The sequence below is a fragment of the Spermophilus citellus genome (genome assembly GCF_964194105.1).
Source record: "Spermophilus citellus genome assembly, chromosome: 13".
In the NCBI taxonomy this organism is placed as follows: domain Eukaryota; kingdom Metazoa; phylum Chordata; class Mammalia; order Rodentia; family Sciuridae; genus Spermophilus; species Spermophilus citellus.
In genome coordinates this window covers 94,487,624-94,508,986 of record NC_138193.1, presented here as the reverse complement: position 1 = coordinate 94,508,986, position 21,363 = coordinate 94,487,624, and the positions used below count along the sequence as shown (strand labels likewise).

General features: G+C 37.9%; 1 protein-coding gene across 1 annotated transcript in view; it reads left to right on the top strand.

The window, feature by feature from the left end:
* BABAM2 (BRISC and BRCA1 A complex member 2) overlaps nt 1–21,363 on the top strand; it is a 417,514-nt gene that overhangs the window by 334,597 nt on the left and 61,554 nt on the right. The window contains exons 9-10 of the mRNA XM_081264501.1: nt 932–1,002; nt 4,178–4,260. Of these exons, the coding sequence (XP_081120627.1) occupies nt 932–1,002; nt 4,178–4,260 (154 nt within the window). The remainder of the gene's footprint in view (nt 1–931; nt 1,003–4,177; nt 4,261–21,363) is intronic.

The following is a 21,363-nucleotide window of genomic DNA, read 5'->3' as shown; positions in this document are numbered from 1 at the left end:
GTTCAAAAATCACCATTTTGCAGGTCATTATGAAAAAAATTGATTCAAATAAAAATCTCCCAACAGATACTAAAACCATTCAGTGAATGTTTGATGATGATGATGTATTAGGTGGTCAACTGGGGTGGGGGATATATTAAGGTTAATACTCACTGTGACAGGACAACAGCCCTCTACAGTGGCATGATCTGGCTGTCATCATCTTAACCAAGTGATCCATTGATGCCCCGTTTTACCTATAAAACCTTCTTTAAATTTCAATTTATAGGAAATACATAAGGTAAAGGAAAAAGAAAATTTATAGGAAATACATAAAGTAAAGGAAAAATACATAAGGTAAAAATACATAAGGTAAAGGAAATACATAAGGTAAAGAAAAAAGAAAGGAAGCAGTTAAGAGAATTGAGACATTTTCTAGGCAGCTAATCCAGTTTCTTTGAAAAGTCAGTGTGCACACGTGGGCACACACAGACATGTACACATACTTGAGGAGATGCTATTATTCTTGATTTAAAAGACTTGAAGACATTAAAACATTAAATATCTCATCCTTGGGTTGTATGCTGCTTTTTAAAAAATGTTTTGGGAATAGTTGGGAAATTCTGAAAATGGACAGGGAACTAGATGATATCAGGAAATGACTGCTAAATTTGTTAGATATGATAATGGTATTATGATTATGTAGGAGAATATCTTAGTTTGGGGGTTACATACTGAAGTATTTAGGGGTGAACTGTCATGATGTCTCTAATTTCCTTTGAAATGTTTCAGCAAGATTGATTGATAGGTTGATAGGTAGGTAGATCCTTGGATAAAGCAACTAGGCAAAATATTCATAGTTGTTGAGTATGGATAGGAATCTTTGAAATTTTTCATAATAAAGCATTAAAATTTTTCTGTGCTAATTCTCAGTTTTGGGATCCTATTCCAGGTGCAGTATGTGATTCAAGGATATCATAAAAGAAGAGAGTACATTGCTGCTTTCCTCAGTCACTTCGGCACGTAAGTTCTGCTCTGTTTAAACCCATGTACCAACCACTCACTTGCTCATGAGCCTACTATGGAGACTTGATTAAGAAAATAGCATTCAATTATTACATATGAGATCTTTGCAATGCCATTTTGATTCTTTTTGGCATGTTGTTTACACTAGAGTTCCTGGGGTGACATTTTTTAAAGCATTCTTTAGCAAATAGTAGAATCAGATATCTCCCCCACCCCCGCAGCAGTATGTCTGCCCCCTACCCCAGCAATAAGCAATAATGGTAGTACTGCCTACAGTAATAATGGGAGCAAAACCTGCAGTAATAATGGTAGTACTGTCTGTAGCAATAATGGTAGTGATGCCTGCAGTAATAATGGAAGTAAACCCTATAGTAATAATGGTGTTAATGCCTGAATTAATAATGGTAGCAAAACCTGCAGTACTAATGTTAATAGTGCTTATAATAATAATGGTAATAATTCCTGCAGTAATAATGGTAGTAGTGCCTGCAGCAAGATCCGCAGTAATAATCGTAGTACCTTCAGCAGTGATGGTAGTAATACCTGCTTGTTGTACAGCTTTTTGTAGTTCATACTGCGCTTTCACCTGTCTTCTCACAGTACCCATGAAGTGAACCAGGCGGGCATTTTTGACACATCTGTGAATCTGTTGGAAGTTCAGTAACCTGATAGAAGTCACACACCTAGAAGAGGGGAAGCCAGGGCAGAAACTGAAAGGACATTACTGCCAATGGTGCCACACAGATTTGCAAAGAAAATCTAACACTATGGGCTGAGGTTATGGCTCAGTGGTAGAGTGCTCCCCTAGCATGCATGAGGCACTGGGTTCAATCCTCAGCACCACATTAAAAAAAGAAAAAATTGTGTCCACCTACAACTAAAATAAATAAATAGATAGATAGATAGATAAATAAATAAATAAATAAATATCTAACACTAGACACAAAAGTGAGTTGGAAGGCCAGGCACAGTGGTGCACTCTTGTGATCCCAGAAGCTCAGGAGGCTGAAGCAGGAGGATCATGAGTTCAAAGCCAGACTCAGCAATGGCTTAGCAGCTCAGTGAGACCCTTTCTCTAAATAAAATACAAAATAGGGCTGGGGATATGGTTCAGTGGTTGAGTGCCCCTGAGTTCAATTTCTGGAAAAAGAAAAGTGAGTTGGAAGAAGGTGCCATGTGGGAAAAGGGGAAAGCATGTGACTGTAGGGACAGTGGTACCTCCTGCTGCTGCTGTCCCATGTGTCTGCCCTTTCCTCCTCTGCCAGAGGCCATGACACTCTGTGGCCCTATTTACTTTTATGCTGTTGGCGCCTTATCAAGCTTCTGCTGAGGTTCAACTCCATGGAAGAGGCAGTGCCTTTCCCTCAGGTCTGAAGAGGTCGAGCTTTCTGCCCATCGGGTGGAACTGAGCACTAAGGATTTTAATGGTCTCATTATACCCAGCCTTATTCCAGAGAATTTGGATAAATTTTATACACACACACATGCACACACATATGCACACACACACACACACATGCACACACGTATGCACACACACACACATACACACATACAGTAACAAAATTTAAATTTTAAATAATAGAAGAAATTAGGAACTTGGGAATAGGTAAGAGAGAAGGAAACCAATAATAAGGCTGGCAGCTCCCTGGGGTATCATTTTCAAACTGGCACAGTTAAAGCAAAATGTCTGACTCCCCAAAACAATGTTAAGCAATTTTCTTATTATCCATTATGGAATTTTCCTTACTCCAAAATAGAAATGTCAGTATCCAAGCAACATGACTGTCTTTTACATGACTCTCTAATAATTGAGATTTTTTTCTGTTTTATTTATCAACATTTTGAGGAAGTATTTTTGATATAGTGACTACTAAATGATACCTTTGATCTTCCAAGTTTTGAATAAGATTATCTTTAGTATATATAATTGAAAATGGTAGAAGCTAGCACAGTGCCCTCCAAAGGACACAACTTTCCTGGGGTACAAGAAAATTATGAAAATTGCATATGTATTTGTTTTAAAATATCATTCTTTTTTAATGTACATGTCTGTGTATGTTTTATGCACATATTACAATAATATAGTAGTACTTATATACAATTAGTGCTAAATTATAAATAAATACTACTGTGTTACTGTACTGTGAGCATAATAAAAAATGTGTGCTTATTTTTGCCTTTGAGTACGGGACCTAAAAAGTTTAGTTTTATAAGTTTTATAATATTGGGTTAATTATAAATAAATTTATAAAGAAAAATAAAACTGGTCAACAGAATAGTTGACTTCAGGCACATCTGAGTGATATAGCAGCCATCTTTTGAGCAAATCCCTTAGCCCTCAGGATCCTTGTTCCTTTACCTTTCCAAGCAACACAACTATCTCTTCCTATGGGAGATCATCAATATTGATGGTCTGATTGGCCTGATTTGGCCAGGGAAAGGGCATTTCTAAGGACAACAAAGATCTTCTTGGGAGGATTAATCACTCCCTTCCAAAGATTATGGCTGATATTGTCACATTATAGTAGTGATACCCCCTGGCACAGTCTGCTCTTGAAAGAAGTAAATGGGGCCGACAGACCAGCACTCTGCTGGCCCCTGCACTCACCACTCTCCCATCTGACATTGCTACTATCTTGAGTCCAGTGGGGAGGGAGGACACAGCAAGAGAAAGGATTCCACATACTTTGGAAGAAAAGTAATATATGATTTCAAACTTAATAATATTGTCATCATTCATTGCTGTGTAGTCCCAAGTGAAAGTAAGACTTTAAAGATCATTGTACAGATAGCATGGTGACATTTTGGTATTATGAGGTCATTGCTGACCTGATTTCTCAACTTTTCCCTTTTACTAGCTAATATTTGCATTTTATGGTTTGTTTTGTTTTTCACAACCCTGTAACGAAGTTTACAAATATTAAGTATACTCATTCTACAGATGAGGAAACTGAGGTTCTAAAGGTTAAGAGATTTGCTTATGTTATAGCAAACAGTAAATAGAAAAGCTGTGACTTAAACCTAGAGGCAATACCTTTCCCATGATCAAACTCACTGGAATCCATACAAGATTCAGTAGCCCTGACATCACCAAGATATTCTTCACTTGGCTCCATCTCTTCTATACCATATATTTATGAGGGTTTTTGTGTGTGTTTGTGTTACTTAGAGGAGTCGTGGAGTACGATGCAGAAGGCTTCACAAAACTCACTCTGCTGCTGATGTGGAGAGATTTCTGTTTTCTTGTGCACAGTGAGTATACTTTTGCTCTCAGCATTTCAGCATACTTTTTTAAATGTCCAAATCACATATAATAATCAGTATGAGATCCTTCAGTGTCTGACTTGGTCTCTTACTTTAGCATATGTACATAATGGTATGACCACTAGGGTGATTTTACCCTTCAGGGGACATCTTTGGAAGCATTTTTGATAGTCATGACTTAGGGAGAAGTATCATTACTGGTATTCAGTAGCTAGAGGTCAGTGATACAGCTAAACATCCTGTAATGCATAGAATGGTCCCACTCATCAGAAATTATTGAATCTAAAATGATGATATTGCCAGGTTGGAGAAGCCCTACCCTAAACAGATTTCCTTTTTTTTTTCTTTTCTTCTTTTTCCTTTTCTTTCTTTTTTATTTTTCATTTTATTTTATTATTTATTTATTTATTTATTATGACACTGAAGATAAAACCCTGTGGTGCTTCACCACTGAGCTATATCTACTGCCCTTTTTTTATTTTGAGACAGGGTCTCACTACGTTGCAGGTTTTCCTAATTTGCCAAGGCTGTCCTCAAACTTGCAATTCTCTTGCCTCAGCCTCCCAAGTTGCTGGGGTTACAGGCATGCACCACTGTACCTGGCACTAGACAGATTTCTATTTCAGAATATCTTTCTAGTGGCAGGTCTCAAAACTTTCAGAATTACTCAGAACCTGCTTGCTTTGATTATTTGGTTACCATCCTTACTAAGTGAAAAGTCTACAACTGTGATAATGAGTAAAACATAACTTAAAGCTGGGCAGCATTTTAATACAATCCCAGCATAACTTCTCAGTGTTTTTCCACAGAGGAGGCGGATTTAAGTGGTTGTTATGTTGTATTAATCAATCAGCCAATAAGCATTGTCCAGCTTTCTCTAAGCAGATAATATCTTTTGATCTTATTCCCTTTGTTTCTTTTTTTGTTTAGTTTATTTTTCTTATAAATATGTCAGGTTCAAGTTGCAAGTCAAGGACACCTTCATTCTCTAGTAATTTGATATGCAAAATGCCTAGTCTTCAAGGCCAAAGAGTTCCAGCTTTCCCAGCTCAAGTGAGAAAAAAGCAGTGGGTTTGAGTTGGCTTCACTCAGTAGGTAGCACTTCCCCTGTCCCCAGTGCACCATTAGGAAGGAACACTTTTTAGCCCCACATAGCCCAGACATCAGATAGTGCCAGGATACTGACTTCGGAGATTTTCCCTTCCCAGCAGACCTAACTTCCTGGTTGTAATTTACTTAGGTTAAAATAGTTTCTAAATCCTTCCTTTTTTTTTTAACCTGATTCCACACCACCAGATAGTAAGAAGCCCCTAAATGTCCAGTGTCAGAGGGAAGAGGGCCTCCAAGTGAAACCTCATGTGGTATTCTCCACCTGGAGCTAGCTGAGAGCTGGCTGTCCCCCTGGCAGCTGGCCTCCCTGCCTTTCCATGTTGCCCAAACAATCACCAAATGCTCTTGTCATGCAGTGCTTTGTGTTGAGTTACAACTCTAGTTCATCAAATGTTGGGGCTATCTTTTCAAATGCATCTGAAAATACAAGCATGTTATTTAGCATTACTTATATGTGTATTAAACAGAGGGTTGGGGAAAAGATTTTCACCAAGGGTCTACCTGGTTCAATTCACCAGGACAAGTCTCCATCGGCTAGGTCTCCTCGTGTGGACACGCGGAACCTGGCTGCCAGGTCTCATGGAAACACTGGCATATGGAGCTTAACCCACAATATGGGTCCAAGTGGAGGAGGATCGTCACACTGAGCTGCTCACCAGCTTCTCTGGCATTACTGATCTTAGCCAAACACAATGCTTCTAGCCACCACTTTTAACTCTCACTTCATGTGTTGTTATCTTGGTTTGTGTTCTGAGCCTTAATTCCTTTGTGAGATATCACTTGCTATTTGCCACATCCATGTCATCCCCTTGGAACTAGCGATTCTATTTCTAATCCCACCCCAGACCCTGACTGCATCCTTGATATATTTCTGATGACTTGAGATAATTGTCTGATTGTCCTAGCCCAGCTCAGCCAAAGGAACCTGTACCCTGTCTCAAATGGTGGTAGCAACAGTCAAATGCTTCCCAAGTGGCTTTGGAAAACCCCGTTGTGGCTGGACATTTACACGTGGTAACTTAGAAGAATGTTTCAACCATTCCTTTCCCAAAGTACCACAGCATCTTGTCTTTTTCCTGAAACTTACTTTTATTTCCTAGCCATGGTTCTACTTTGAGTTGCTATCAGATCATATCAGATATAAGGAAAAATATACATTCTTGACATTGTTCAATTCTAACCTGTGTTGGCAACATACAACTCAAAAATTACTACTCTGGTGGTGACATACTAGTCTGTTTTCTGTTGCTATAACAAAATACTTAAGTGGGATACTTTATAAAGAAAAGAGATTTGTTGAACTCATTGTTTTAGAAACTATTATTCAAGATCAGGGGCCCAATATGTTTGGGTCCATTTGTCTGGGTCACAACATGGCAGAGGAGTAGAAAGGGAATCAGCTACATGCAGAAGGATCCAAGTGCATTGGGTGGCCTCACTTACTAACAATCCATTACCGTGAGAACTACATTAATCTCTTCCCAAAGCAGTACCCCCAATGACCTAATCACTTTCTACTAAGCCCCACCTCTGAATGGTCCCAACACCTCTGATATCTCCACACTGGGACCAAGCCTCCAGCACATGAGCCCTTGGGGGCAAACTATTTCCAAGCCATAGCAGCTAGCAAGAGGAAATTGTAACTTTCTTAATGTTCAGGAATAGAACAACATTCACCTCCCAGCCCCTGCCAGCTCTCTTGTCAGTACATTTAACATTTATAGAATTGCTTTTGCTTTTGAGTTTCCTACAGAATATTATCTCCGTGATATTGTGTATCCAATATTTCTTACAGTTTCTTCTCCATTTCACTGTCTTAGTTTTCCCAAGTTAGACATGCAGAATTAAGTCCCAAAGTCATATTTTCATTTGGTTTGGAATTACCTTCTTCAGAAACACAGAATCCCTAAGCCCCCATGAGAACAGCTACAGTGACCTTGGGATTTAATTTGTTTTTTCCAAAGTGTTTCCTCAAGCTGCCATTCCTTTCCTCCCCAGATCATTTGTTCCTTGTCCCCTAAGGTCACTGCCTTGGCTCCTCCAGCGGATAAGACCTCATATGAATCAAGGGAGTTTGATGCAGTTTCCTGCTCCACCACTAACTCATAGTCTGTCCTTAAATAAATTATTTCCACCCTTTTGCTTCTTTCTTATCTAAAATGTAGGACTTGCCGCATCAGAGTGCAGCTTGGTTAGATAATGTGTTTTCCTCAGTCATGTAGTTACGCATCTGACACTTACCTTCCTTTGGAAGCATCTGCTTGCTTGGTTACAACGCCCAAGGGACCATTTGTTCCTTTCTTTCTTCCATAAAGATGGGGAGGTGAATATGTGGTGGCAGAGACTTGACAAAGAACACTGCAGTGAATTATTCTGGGATCTCAAGATGTGAAAGAGGAGGACGGAAGTGCCTGGAGATGGAGCCAGTCTTCTGGCTGTGGGTGGCTCCACTCCCTTGTGGAGGCTGGAGACCTAGCAGGACATGAAATAGCATCTCTGCTCCCCCTTCCCCCTGCCTTCTCCCTGGACAACAAGATAGCTGCCACCTGGGCAGGTGTAGGTGGTCATTCTGAGATTTTGGGATGCCAGAGGAAAAAGGCACCCCTGTCTGGAAGCAGGTGGCTCTGACCTCAGACTGCTCGGGTGTGGGCAAGCAAGAATGGGAAAGCCATCGTGCATATTTCGGAACTCTCAGGAGGCACTGCAATATCCTGACATTCCAGTGATTCCAGGAGTGGGGACTGTGGCCATGATGATCTCCATGGAGCTTTCCTATCCACTTATACCTTCCTCTCCTTCATCTACTACCAGTATCTCAAGAATGGGAACTGTGGCAGGTTCAAAACTTGCTCCCATCCACAAGCTGTTTTCAGGAGGGTTCCTGGCCGTCATCTGAGCAGTGTTGGTAGCAGTTGAGTAGGTAATTCCATATTGGCCAAATTCTTCTTCCCTCTGGAGGCAGTAGTTACCTTTTGACAGCATTTTCAGAGTGCTAGATGGCAAGAAAGTCTTCCTAACTATCAAGGCGAGAGAGCACAGCACAAGAGCACCTATGGGGAAAGATGGCTTCTTTCCAGGGCCCAGCCAGCTGCACTATAAGTAGGAGCAACAGGAGCAGCTGCCTGGAAGGGAAGAATGTCAGGAGCTGGGACTTCCAAGGCTGTGGGGGAGGACCTCCTGTGGTGTGGGAAGTTCTTCTCATTACCTCTAAGTCCTTGGGTCATCAGCCTGGGCCACAGGCCATGTCTTCCTAGGTAACGCCTATTACACCAAACCTGGCCTCTTCTCTTCTCTGCCCCCAATTCCAATCAATTTCACTGAGTTCTCCTTTACTGAGAATACCTACTATATGCTCAGTACTATGCCTGGTATAAGGGAATACAAGTAAAAAACTCAGGCTTGGACTTAAGATGCTTACAACTTAGATTATGTGTTAGTGTATAACACAGAAGTTGTAAAACTACAGGCTGTGGGCCAAACCCCACCCTCAGCCACCCCACCCTCAGCCCTTTTTAGTACAGCCCTGGAGCTGAGAATAATGTTTACATTTTTAAAAGGGTTGTTAGAAAACAGAAGAAAGAAACAATGTGCAACATTGTATACAGCCAACAAAGCCTAAAATATTTATTATTTAACACATTACAGAAAAAGTTTGCCAAGGCCTGGTCTGAAGACCCAGCAGGACATGAAATAGCATCTCTGCTCCCCCTTCTTTCTGCCTTGTCCCTAGACAGCAAGAGAGCTGCCACCTGGGCAGGTGTTGGTGGTCATTCTGAGCTTTTTAGTTGCCTACTGGGTCTAGTTATAAGAAAAGAGATCAGGTAAAGGTAAAGTACAATGCTGTGCATTTTAAAACAACTATTTTGTGACTGGCCTATTACCTGCAAGGCATAAGGTGATGTGTGAAAGAGAAAGACCTTCATGTTACATAATGAGAGAGAGTAAAGAAGAGAGAGAGAAGCCCTCTCAAATGGAGTCTAATGTGAAAGATGACAAAGAAGTACATGAAAATATATAAATTGCAAATTTATGTGATGAAGGGCTATGCTGGGGGAGACTGTTGTTAGGATAGTTAGGAAGACTTCATCTGAGACCTTGAGGGGCACAGGGAGCCAGGGAGGAGGTGGCAGGGACAGGAATGCACTTGTGCAAAAGCCCCAAGGCAGCCACACCTTGCCTGAGTCTGCCAGGCCTGGGGCACAGAGCAAGGGGAAAGGCTTTCATTGATTTTTTTTTTCTTTAGTTATATTTTTTAGTTACTTTGTCAGCAGATTGTTGTGAGATTGCAGTGCACATCTTTTTTAAAATTTATTTATTTATTCTAATTTGTTATACATGATGGCAGAATGCATTTCAATTCATAGTACACATATAGAGCACAATTTTTCATTTCTCTGGTTGTACACAAAGTAGAGTCACACCATTCGTGTCTTCATACATGTACTTAGGGTAATGATGGCCATCTCATTCCTACCCCATGACCCTTCTCTTCCTTTCCCTCCCCTTTCATTATCTAAAGTTATTCCATTCCTCCCATGCTCCCCACCCCACCCCCATTATGGGTCAGCATCCACATATCAGAGAAAACATTTGGCCTTTGTTTTTTTGGGATTGGCTTACTTCACTTAGCATGATATTCTCCAACTCTATCCACTGACCTGCAAATGCCATGATTTTATTCTCTTTTGATGCTGTAATGTTCCATTGGGTATATACACCAAAGTTTCCCTATCCAATCATCTATTGAAGGGCAACTGGGTTGGTTCCACAATTTAGCTATTGTGAATTGTGCTGTTATAAACATTGATGTGGTTGTATTCCTGTAATACACTGTTTTTAAGTCCTTTGGGTATAAACCAGGGAGTGGGATAGCTGGGTCAGATGGTGGTTCCATTCCCAGTTTTCCAAGGAATCTCCATACTGGTTTCCAGGTTGGTTGCACCCATTTGCATTCCCACCAGCAATGTATGAGTGTGTCTTATTCCCCACATCCTTGCCAACACTTATTGTTGTTTGTATTCTTGATAACTGCCCTTTTGACTGGAGTGAGCTGAACTCTTAGATTGGTTTTGATTTGCATTTCTCTAATTGCTAGAGATGTTGAATTGTTTTTCGTATATTTGTTGATTGATTGTATATCATCTTCTGAGAAGTGTCTGTTCAGTTCCTTGGCCCATTTATTGATTGAGTTAATTGTGTTGTTTTTTTTTTTTTTGGTGTTAAGTTTCTTGAATTCTTAATATATCTTAGAGATTAATGCTGTATCTGATGTGCTTGTGGTAAAGATTTGCTCCCATTTTTCTGCAGGCTCTCTATTCACCTCACTGATTGTTTCTTTCAGTGAGAAGAAGCTTTTTAGTTTGAATCCATCCCATTTATTGATTCTTGGTTTTAATTCTTGCACTACAGGAGTCTGGGGCCTAATCCTACATGATGAAGATTTGGGCCTACTTTTTCTTCCATTAGGTGCAAGGTCTCTGTTCTAGTGCCTAAGTCTTTGATCTACTTTGAGTTGAGTTTTGCACAAGGTGAGAAAGAGATGTTTAATTTCGTTTTGTTACATGCGGATTTCCAGTTTTCCCAGCACCATTTGTTGAAGAGGCTATCTTTTCTCCAATATATGTTTTGGCTTCTTTTTCTAGTATGAGATAATTATATTTATGTGGGTTTGTCTCTGTGCCCTCTATTCTGTACCATTGGTCTACACATCTATTTTGGTGCCAGTACCATGCCATTTTTTTTAAGAGAGAGACAATTTTTTTAATATTTATTTTTTTAGTTTTCGGCGGACACTATTTTATTTATTTTATTTTTATGTGGTGTTAAGGATCAAACCCATTGCCCCGAGCATGCCAGGTGAGCGGTTACCGCTTGAGCCACATCCCCAGCCCACCATGCCATTTTTGTTACACTGTTCTGTAGTATAGTTTAAGGTATGGTATAGTGAAGCCTTCTGCTTCACTTTTCTTGCTAAGGATTGCTTTGCCTATTCTGGGTCTCTTATTTTTCCAGATGAATTTCACGATTGCCTTTTCTATTTCTAAGAGGAATGTCATTGGGATTTTGATTGGGATTGCATTGAATCTGTATAGTGGTTTTGGTAGCATGGTCATTTTTTTTTTTTAAATTTTAATATTTATTTTTTAGTTTTCGGCGGACACAACATCTTTGTTTGTATGTGGTGCCGAGGATCGAACCCGGGCCGCACGCATGCCAGGCGAGCGCGCTACCACTTGAGCCACATCCCCAGCCCAGCATGGTCATTTTGACAATAATAATTCTGCCTATTCAAGAACGAGGTAGGGGGCTGGGGATGTGGCTCAAGCGGTATCGCACTGGCCTGGCATGCGTGCGACCTGGGTTCAATCCTCAGCACCACATACAAACAAAGATGTTGTGTCCGCCGAAAACTAAAAAATAAATAAATATTTTTTTAAAAAAAGAACGAGGTAGATCTAGCCATCTTCTAAGGTCTTTTAATTGTTCTGTAGTTTTCATTGTAGAGGACTTTCACCTCTTTCTCTTCGAATTGATTCCCAAGTTTTTTTTCTTTTTTTCTTTTTCTTTTCTTTTTGTTTGTTTGTTTGTTTGTTTAGGCTATTGTAAATGGGGTAGTTTTCCTGGTTTCTCCTTTAGAGGATTTGTCACTGATGTACAAAAATGCCTTTGATTTATGGATGATGATTTTATATCCTTCTACTTTGCTGAATTCATTTACTAGTTCTAGAAGTTTTCTGGTGGAATTTTTTTGGATCCTCTAGGTATAGAATCATGTTATTGGCAAGTAGTGATAGTTTGAGTTCTTCTTTTCCTATCCGTATCCCTTTAATTTCTTTTGTCTGTCTAATTGCTCTGGCTAGTGTTTCAAGAACTATGTTAAATAGACATGGTGAAAGAAGGCATCCCTGACTTATTCTAGTGTTTAGAGGGAATGCTTTCAATTTTTCTCCATTTAGAATGATTTTGACCTTGGGCTTAGAATGGATAGCTGTTATGATGTTGAGATATGTTCCTATTATCTCTAGTTTTTCTAGTATTTTGAACACTAAAGGGGTGCTATATTTTGTCAAATGCTTTTTCTGCCTCTATTGAGAAGATCATATGATTCTTATCTTTAAGTCTGTTGGTGTGATGAATTACACTTTTTGATTTCCTTATGTTGAACCAACCTGCATCCCTGGGATGAATCCCACATGATTATGGTGCACTATCTTTGATACATTTTTGTATTCGATTTGCCAGAATTATTATTGAGAATTTTTGCATCTATGTTCATTAGAGATACTGGTCTGAAGTTTTCTTTCTTTGATGTGTCTTTGTCTGGTTTTGGAATCAGGGTGATATTGGTCTCATAGAATGAGTTTGGAAGTGTTCCCCCTTTTTTTATTTTATGGAATAATTTGAAGAGTATTGGTATTAGTTCTCCTTTGATAGTCTTGTTGAACTCAGCTATATATTCATCTGATCCTGGGCTTTTCTTGGTTGATAGGCTTCTGATGGCGTCTTCTATTTCATTACTTGAAATTGATCTTATTTAACTTGTTTATAACATCCTGATTCAATTTGGGCAAATCATATTACTCAAGAAATTTGTCAATGCCTTCAATATTATATATTCTTTGGAGTAAAAATTTTCAAAATAATTTGTAATTATCTTATGTATTTCTTTAGTGTCTGTCATGATATTTCCTTTTTCATCACAGATGTTAGTAATTCGAGTTTTCTCTCTCCTTCTCTTCATTAGCATGGTAAAGGTTATCAATTTTATTTATTTCAAAGAACCAACTTTTTGTTTTGTCAGATTTTTCAATTCTTTTTTGTTTCAATTGCATTAATTTCAGCTCTGATTATTTTTTATTGATTTTTTTTAAAAAAATAAATGAGCAAAATACATTACACAATACATATACAGCACAATTTTTCATATCTCTGGCTGTATATAAAGTATGTTGACACCAATTCATGTCTTCATACATGTACTTTGGATAATGATGTCTATCACATTCCACCATTCTTGCTAATCCCCCGCCCCTCCTTTTCCCTCCCACCCCTCTTCCCTATCTATAATTCATTTATTCCTCCCATGCTCCCCCTCCCAACATCACTATGAGTCAGCCTCCTTATATCAGAGAAAACATTCGGCATTTGTTTTTGGGGGGATTGGCTAACTTCACTTAGCATTATCTTCTCCAACGCTATCCATTTACCTGCAAATGCCATGATTTTATTCTCTTTTAATACTGAGTAAAATTCCATTGTGTATACATGCTACATTTTTTTAATCCACTGAAGGACATCTAGATTGGCTCCACAGTTTAGCTATTGTGAATTGTGCTGCTATAAACATTGATGTGGCTGTGTTCCTGTAGTAGGCTGTGTTTATTTTTTTAATTGATTTTTTTAAAAAATGACAGTGGAGTGCATTATAATTCTTATATACACATATATACCACAATTTTTCATATCTCTGTTTATATATAAAGTATGCTGTTTTTAAGTCTTGTGGGTATAGACCGAGGAGAGGGATAGTTGGGTCAAATGGGGGTTCCATTCCCAGATTTCCAAGGAATCTCCATACTGCTTTCCTTATTGGCTACACCAATTTGAAGTCCCACCAGCAATGTATGAGTGTACCTTTTTCCCCACATCCTCACCAACACTTACTGTTGTTTATCTTCATAATAGCTGCCATTCTGACTGGAGTGAGATGATATCTTAGAGTAGTTGTGATTTGCATTTCTCTAATTACTAGAGACGATGAACATTTTTTATATATTTGTTGATTGATTGTATATCCTCTTCTGAGAAGTGTCTGTTCAGGTCCTTGGTCCATTTGTTGATTGGGTTATTTGTTTTTTTGATGTTTAGCTTTTTGAGTTCTTTATATACCCTAGAGATTAGTGCTCTGATGTGTGAGGGGTGAAACTTTGCTCCGAGGATGTAGATTCTCTGAGATGTAATGTTCAGTCATTTATTTGTTGACTTTTTCTTTTAAGGAATGAACTCCATGCAATGAACTTTCCTCTTAGTACTGCCTTCATAGTGTCCCAGAGATTTTGATGTGTTTTATCAGTACTCTCCTTTACCTCTAAGAATTTTTAAAAATATTTATTCTTTAGTTGTACACAATACCTTTATTTTACTTATTTTTATGTGGTGCTGAGGATCGAACCCAGGGCCTCGCACATGTTAGGTGAGCGCTGTACCGCTGAGCCACAACCCCAACCCGCCTCTAATAATTATTTAATCTCCTCTTTGATGTCTTCTGCAATTTAGTCTCCAGGTATTGGTGTAGCTTCTATTTTTTATTTTATCATTGATTTCTAATTTCATTCCATTATAATCCGATAGAATGCAGGATAGTATCTCGACTTTTTTGTATTTGCGAAGTTGTTTTGTGGCATAATATATGGTCTGTTTTAGAGAAGAATCCATGTGCTGCTGAGAAGAAAGTGTATTCACTCATTGATGGATGAAATAGTCTATATATGTCTGTTAAGCCTAAGTTATTGATTATATTTTTGAGTTCTGTATTTCTTTGTTTAGCTTTTGTTTGAAAGATCTATCCAGTAGGTGAAAGAGGTGTGTTAATGTCACCCAGAATTATTGTGTTATGGTCTGTTTGTGCAATGCACATCTTTAACCTAACAATCTACTTCAGGTTAATAGTGAATTAATTTTGGTGAAACATAACACCTTTTGTTTCTTTTCCTCCCCCTAATTTGTGCTATTAATTTTTTATTTGGTAGCTACATCAATAAGCACTAGAGTATAAACACAATAGATATCTATTATTTATATAAAACATCTTATATTTTTAAAAAAAGAAAAGAGAAAAATATTCGTTTTATATTTTATATTTCTATTTCCAGCATTCCTTTGCAGGACTTGGGTTGCTCTGACACTCTGTCTTACAGTTGTGTGCGGTGGCTGGATGCAGGCTCCCTAAATTCTTAGTTTCTTCCTCTGATTTTTTAATTGATTTTAATGATTAATATTGACACAGATTTTCTTAATGTTCTTTTTGTATCTGTCTTTATTTTTCTTTCTGTTCATTCACTTGTTCATTCGTTCTAAGTTTACATTAAGAACTGTAAATAGTTATTTTGTTTTTCAGAGGGCTCAGTTTCTTGTAGGACTTTTTTAAGCTAGAGGAAATGGACAACTTCAGACTAATTCTGCTCATCATTTAAATAATTCTTTCCTTAATCAAGGCCAATAAATTAGAAATCAGGACAGCTTTTGAAATTTTAAGTAAAGATCAGAGGCTTCTGTTTATTGCCGTAAATGCCCCTTCCAAGCTCCAATTTTGTCAGGCTCCATGATTCCTAGTATAACCCCGGAAATTATCTGCATTGATGTTCTACTGTCGCCTCAACCACTAAGAGGCAGGCCATCATGACAGCAGCCTCTCAATTCTTGGCAAAATGGTGTGGCCTTTCGTCTCCTTGCCACTGCAACAATTTTCTACAACAACCTTGCAGCATATTAACAGTCAGCAAACAAGAGGGCTACTAGATAATCAGTAAAACCAAATCTGTAATGTTTCTCAAAACTCACTCACTGTTTTGGATACAGATCACTTTTTAATGAAATGAATATGTTTGAAGAGCACAGCAGAATTGGTAGCGATTAAAATTAGGAACACAATGTGGGTATTGAAGTTTGTTTTAAACCCAGTCTATGAAAAGCATAAAGGGCTGGGTTCAAGGTAGACCACTTGCCTAGCATGTGTAAGTCTCTGCCTTTTGATCCCAGGACAGCAAAGGAACACACACACACAAAAAGACAAAACAAAAAATTAATATTCTAGTACTAGTATCTTTACCTCATATCAGGGATACAAAAAAGATTCTAGTATTAATATTAACTATCAAGGCATCAGGAACTAAAATTGATTATGAACAAAAAGTGAAACCAGTCAGTTCTCTTTATGGTTTAAAATGATAAAGAATATGGAAAAGATAAAAGATGATCTTTCCAAATGTCTTTTTGCTCTGAGTATAAGAACTACTGGGTTCTTTTGATGTTTGAAACACTTTGGTTAATTTTTATTCCTTCCTTGAAGGTGGTTAACCCTACTAGGCCAAGTGGTTTTCATTTTTGATTACACACGCCGGCACGCCCCGCTCAGAGTTCACAGCTCAGAAGAGTTCAGATCTTTTAGCAACCAATACCAGTGTTTTGATTCAAACTGAAACTTAGTTTTCATCTTTAGAATTTACTTTTTAAAAGTTTGCTTTACGAGTTCTGACACGGGGATGAAAATTTATTTCATTAATCTTCATTGGGGATATTCTCTTTATTATAATACCTTGGATTTACTTGGTACCTTTTTAAAGATCTTAAAGGATTTCTTCTGGGGAAGGACTTGTAAATCACATGCACAATGATGCAGTGATTCCCCCCCCCCCACCCCCGTGCCCTCTTATGTTGTGTGAGTCTTTTCAGTTGTAATTATGCATTAAAGTAATCACAAAAGTGAGTTTTTCTGATTAAAAAAAAAAAAGGTCATGAAAACCTTCAGAGATTTTGACTTTAAAATGTAGGTATCCTGTAATTCCAGGCACTTAGGGGGCAGGGTGATCACATGTTCAAGGCCAGCCTAAGCAACTTAGTGAGAGACCCTATCTGAAAATAAATAAAAAGGGCTAACGATATGGTGCTCAGTGGTAGAGTGCCCTGAGTTCAATCCCCAGGAAATTAACATTATAATCAGAGAAGGCATCTTACTCAGTGAAATAAAGTATAATTTAAATATTGATTCAGGACTGACACTGGTGAAGAATGAGCTTTTTTTTTTTTTTTTTGCAGTCCTGGGGGATTGAACCCAGGGCCTCACACATGCTGGGAAAGCTCTCTGCCACTGCACTACATGCCAAACCTTTTTATTTTGAGATAGGGGTCACACTAAGTTGTAGAGGTTGGCCTTGAACTCCTGCCTCAGCCTCCTGAGTAGCTGGGATTATAGGCACTCATGGTATAGAAGATAATGGTGATGATAGTTAACAGGTATTCATTGTATACTGTGCCCCAACACTGTTCTCCATATTTTATGTATTATTATTTAATCCTTCCAGCATCCTTCCGAGAGTAATAACCAGATTATCTCATGTTACAAAGGATAAAACTGGCACAGCAAGATTAAGTGACACTTAGGATTTAAAATCCAGAAACTGATTCCAGATCCCATGTGCTAGACTGTATTCTGATACTACTTCAGATAATTGGTTGACTGCAAGTCAAGTGTGTGTAGTGATTTTCAAAATCCTTAGAGCATCACAAGAGAACCTGTAAGCCCCAAGAATAAGAGCACAGATGGTCAATGTGGAACCACATACAGAGATATGGAGACTATCCTCATCTCTGAAGAATATGAGTAGACATCTCATCAAAGACATTACCAGCCAAAGACAGCGAGACATGAGGCTGGATTTTTTTCCTCAGTGGTGGTAACAACTAGTTCAGCTGTTATCCCCTGCCCCTGTTTGTTTGTTTTAAAGTAGAATCCAAACAATTCTGTGGACTGGATCTATCTAGAGTACCTGTGGATCTTTCTAAACAACAAACCAACAACAACAAAAACACAAAACCTTTTAACAGAAATTTGAAACTAACACAAAAGTAGGGAGAAAAATATAATGAACCCACATGTGCTTATCACTCTTATTGTAGTTTTATCTACCTTGTTTATTTGCTTCTTCCCTCCTTTTTAATTTAATTTAGTATTTTTATTTTCTGGAGTATTTTAAAGCAAATGTGAATATCATATCATGTCATAAATACTTTAACATGTCTTTCTAACAGGTAAAGTTTTTTTAAAAAGGATACAATATATCCACAATAACATTGTTACATTTAGTTTTTTACTATCACCTAATTCCCATCTACTTCAAACTTCCCTGTTTGTCTTAAATGTGGTTTTTAATGTACATTTGTCCAGTCAGGATACAGTCAGGATTCAAAGAGCTATGGTCCCAAATAATGGACATCACTACTCCTTTTCCTTTCCCATAGTTTAATTAAGGAAATATGGTTAAGAAACTATTAAGAATATCACTTCACCCTGGAACTATGGAAGTCAACATCTTACATCTATATGTTACGCTTCCTTTTTAGTAGAATTCTTAGCACTGAAATAGGCAATTAGAAGTCATCTATCTTAGGAGTTAACATTTTTTTGTACCAAAGACCTCTTGGGTCAATTCTATAGATTCTTTCTTTCCTCCTTCCTTTTTTTCTTTGCTTCATTCTTCTTTTTTCTTCTTTTCTCTTCTCTTCCCCTTTCCCTTCTTTCCCTCCTACCTGCCCTCCCTAGGGCCTGTGCATGCCAGGCAAGTGCTGTACCACTGAGCTACATCCCCAGCCATGGATCTGTTCTTCAGAACAGCATTTTTACATGCATAAGGCCCTGGGTTTGATCTCCAGCTAACACTGCAAAAAATATAAATTACATATATCATATTACAAAGAAACTCATTATATTAAACACTTTTAGCATATCTTTAAAAAGCTGTGATGTGCTTCTAATTTCAGAATTTCATGGGCTGTATTGTTCCTTTAATTTGAAAAACAACTCTAAGACACTTTGAAACACCTTCTTGGGCTAGGTTGTGTGGTTCTCCATAGTTCCCTAGGTTTTATACTTTGGTTTAAGGCCAGTTTTAGAAACCAGTGAATTCAGGAAGATTAATTCAGAAAAGTTTTATAAACAGAACTGTTTGTTTTAAACCTAGCTGGAAAGGTTACAACTTATCTCTAAATTATCCAGAAAGCATGCATCACTTTTCTTCAAGAAAGACAAGGTCAGAACATGGCATTCTAAAATGATCTCTCAGACTACATAGATTAACTTCTTGATTATAATTAAATAAGAAACTTCAGCAAAGCAGGGAAAGGCTGCAATATTTTTATCCCATGTATGACAATTGTACATACTCAGGAGAGGACATTAAAATCAACTGGATTGTAATTACATTTAGAATGGAACTAAAGGATAATTTTCACAGTCAGCTACTACAATACATTGTTGGTTTAAACTTCAAAAGCAAAAGCACCAACACCCCCAAGGATCCCTCATCTATACATATATAAGTAGGAAACAAATACCTGAAGGGATTAATGGTTTAGCTTTGGCAGTTTTTGAATACAGTAAAGCTTCATTAATTTGGAATTTGCAGGACTTCAGTAAGGAAGAAAGGATGGACTAAGGAAAATCCATCCTTTCTGATGAGAGTCATAAAGGATACACATTCAGGGTGAATACATGCCACAAATGCTGTTTACTCAGCATTCAGCCCTGCAAATGGAGTCATTTTTTATGTGCATTGATTACTAATGTAGTCTTGTCTAACTTTTTAGGTTTGGTACATGTATATTATTTATTGATTTACAAATATATAATTTATTAAAGGTTTTATTTATTTATTTTTATGTGGTATTGAGGATTGAACTCAGTGCGTCACACATGCTAGGTGAGCACTCTACCAGTGAGCCACAACCCCAACCCTTATTAAAGGTTTGATTAAGAAAAATATGTTGTAATAAATGAATTCAGCAAGGTAGCTTGATATAAATAAAATCAACACCCATAAATCCTCTGAAAGAGAAACTAGGAAAACCACCCCATTTTATAATAGCCTCAAAAAAATAAAATAATATACTTAGGAATAAACTTAATGAAAGAGGTGAAAGACCTCTATGATAAAAACTACAACACACTAAAGAAAGAAATTAGAGAAGACTTTAGAAGATGGAAAGGCCTACCTTGTTCTTGGATAGGCAGAATTAATATTGTCAAAATGACCATGCTACCAAAAGCACTATACAGATTCAATGCAATCCCAATCAAAATCCCAATGACATTCCTCATAGAAATAGAAAAAGCAATCATGAAATTCATCTGGAAAAATAAGAGATCCAGAATAGCCAAAGCAATCCTTAGCAAGAAGAATGAAGCTGGTGGCATTACTATTCCAGACCTTAAACTATACAAAAGAGCAGTAATAAAAAAAAGCATGGTATTGGCACCAAAATAGACTTGTAGACCAATGGTACATAATAGAGGGCACAGAGACAAACCCACATAACTACAGTTATATGAGACAAAGGCGCCAAAAACATTCATTGGAAAAAAGATAGTCTCTTCAACTAATGGTGCTGGGAAAACTGGAAATCCACATGTAACAAAATGAAATTAAACCCCTCTCTCTCACACCATGTGCAAAACTCAACTCAAAGTGGATCAAAGACTTAGGCACTAGAACAGAGACCTTGCGCCTAATGGAAGAAAAAGTAGGTCCAAATCTTCATCATGTAGGATTAGGCCCCAGCTTCCTTAATAAGACTCCTATAGTGCAAGAATGAAAACCAAGAATCAATAAATGGGATGGATTCAAACTAAAAAGCTTCTTCTCAGCAAAAGAAACAATCAATCAGTGAGGTGAATAGAGAGCCTACAGAATGGGAGCAAATCTTTACCACAAGCACATCAAATACAGCACTAATCTCTAGAATATATTAAGAACTCAAAAAACTTAACCCCAAAAAATAAATAACTCCATCAATAAATGGGCCAAGGAACTGAACAGACACTTCTCAGAAGATGATATACAATCAATCAACATATACGAAAAACTGTTCAACATCTCTAGCAATTAGAGAAATGCAAATCAAAACTACTCTTAAGAGTTCATCTCACTCCATCAAAAGGGCAGTTATCATGAATACAAACAAAATAAGTGTTGGCAAGGATGAGGAGAATAAGACACACTCATACATTGCTGGTGGGACTGCAAATTGGTGCAACCAATCTGGAAAGCAAGTATTTTCCTTGAAAAATTGGGAATGGAACCACCATCTGACCCAGCTATCCCACTCCTTGGTTTATACCCAAAGGACTTAATAACAGCATATTACAGGGACACAGCCACATCAGTGTTTATAGTAGCACAATTCACAATAGCTAAATTGTGGAACCAA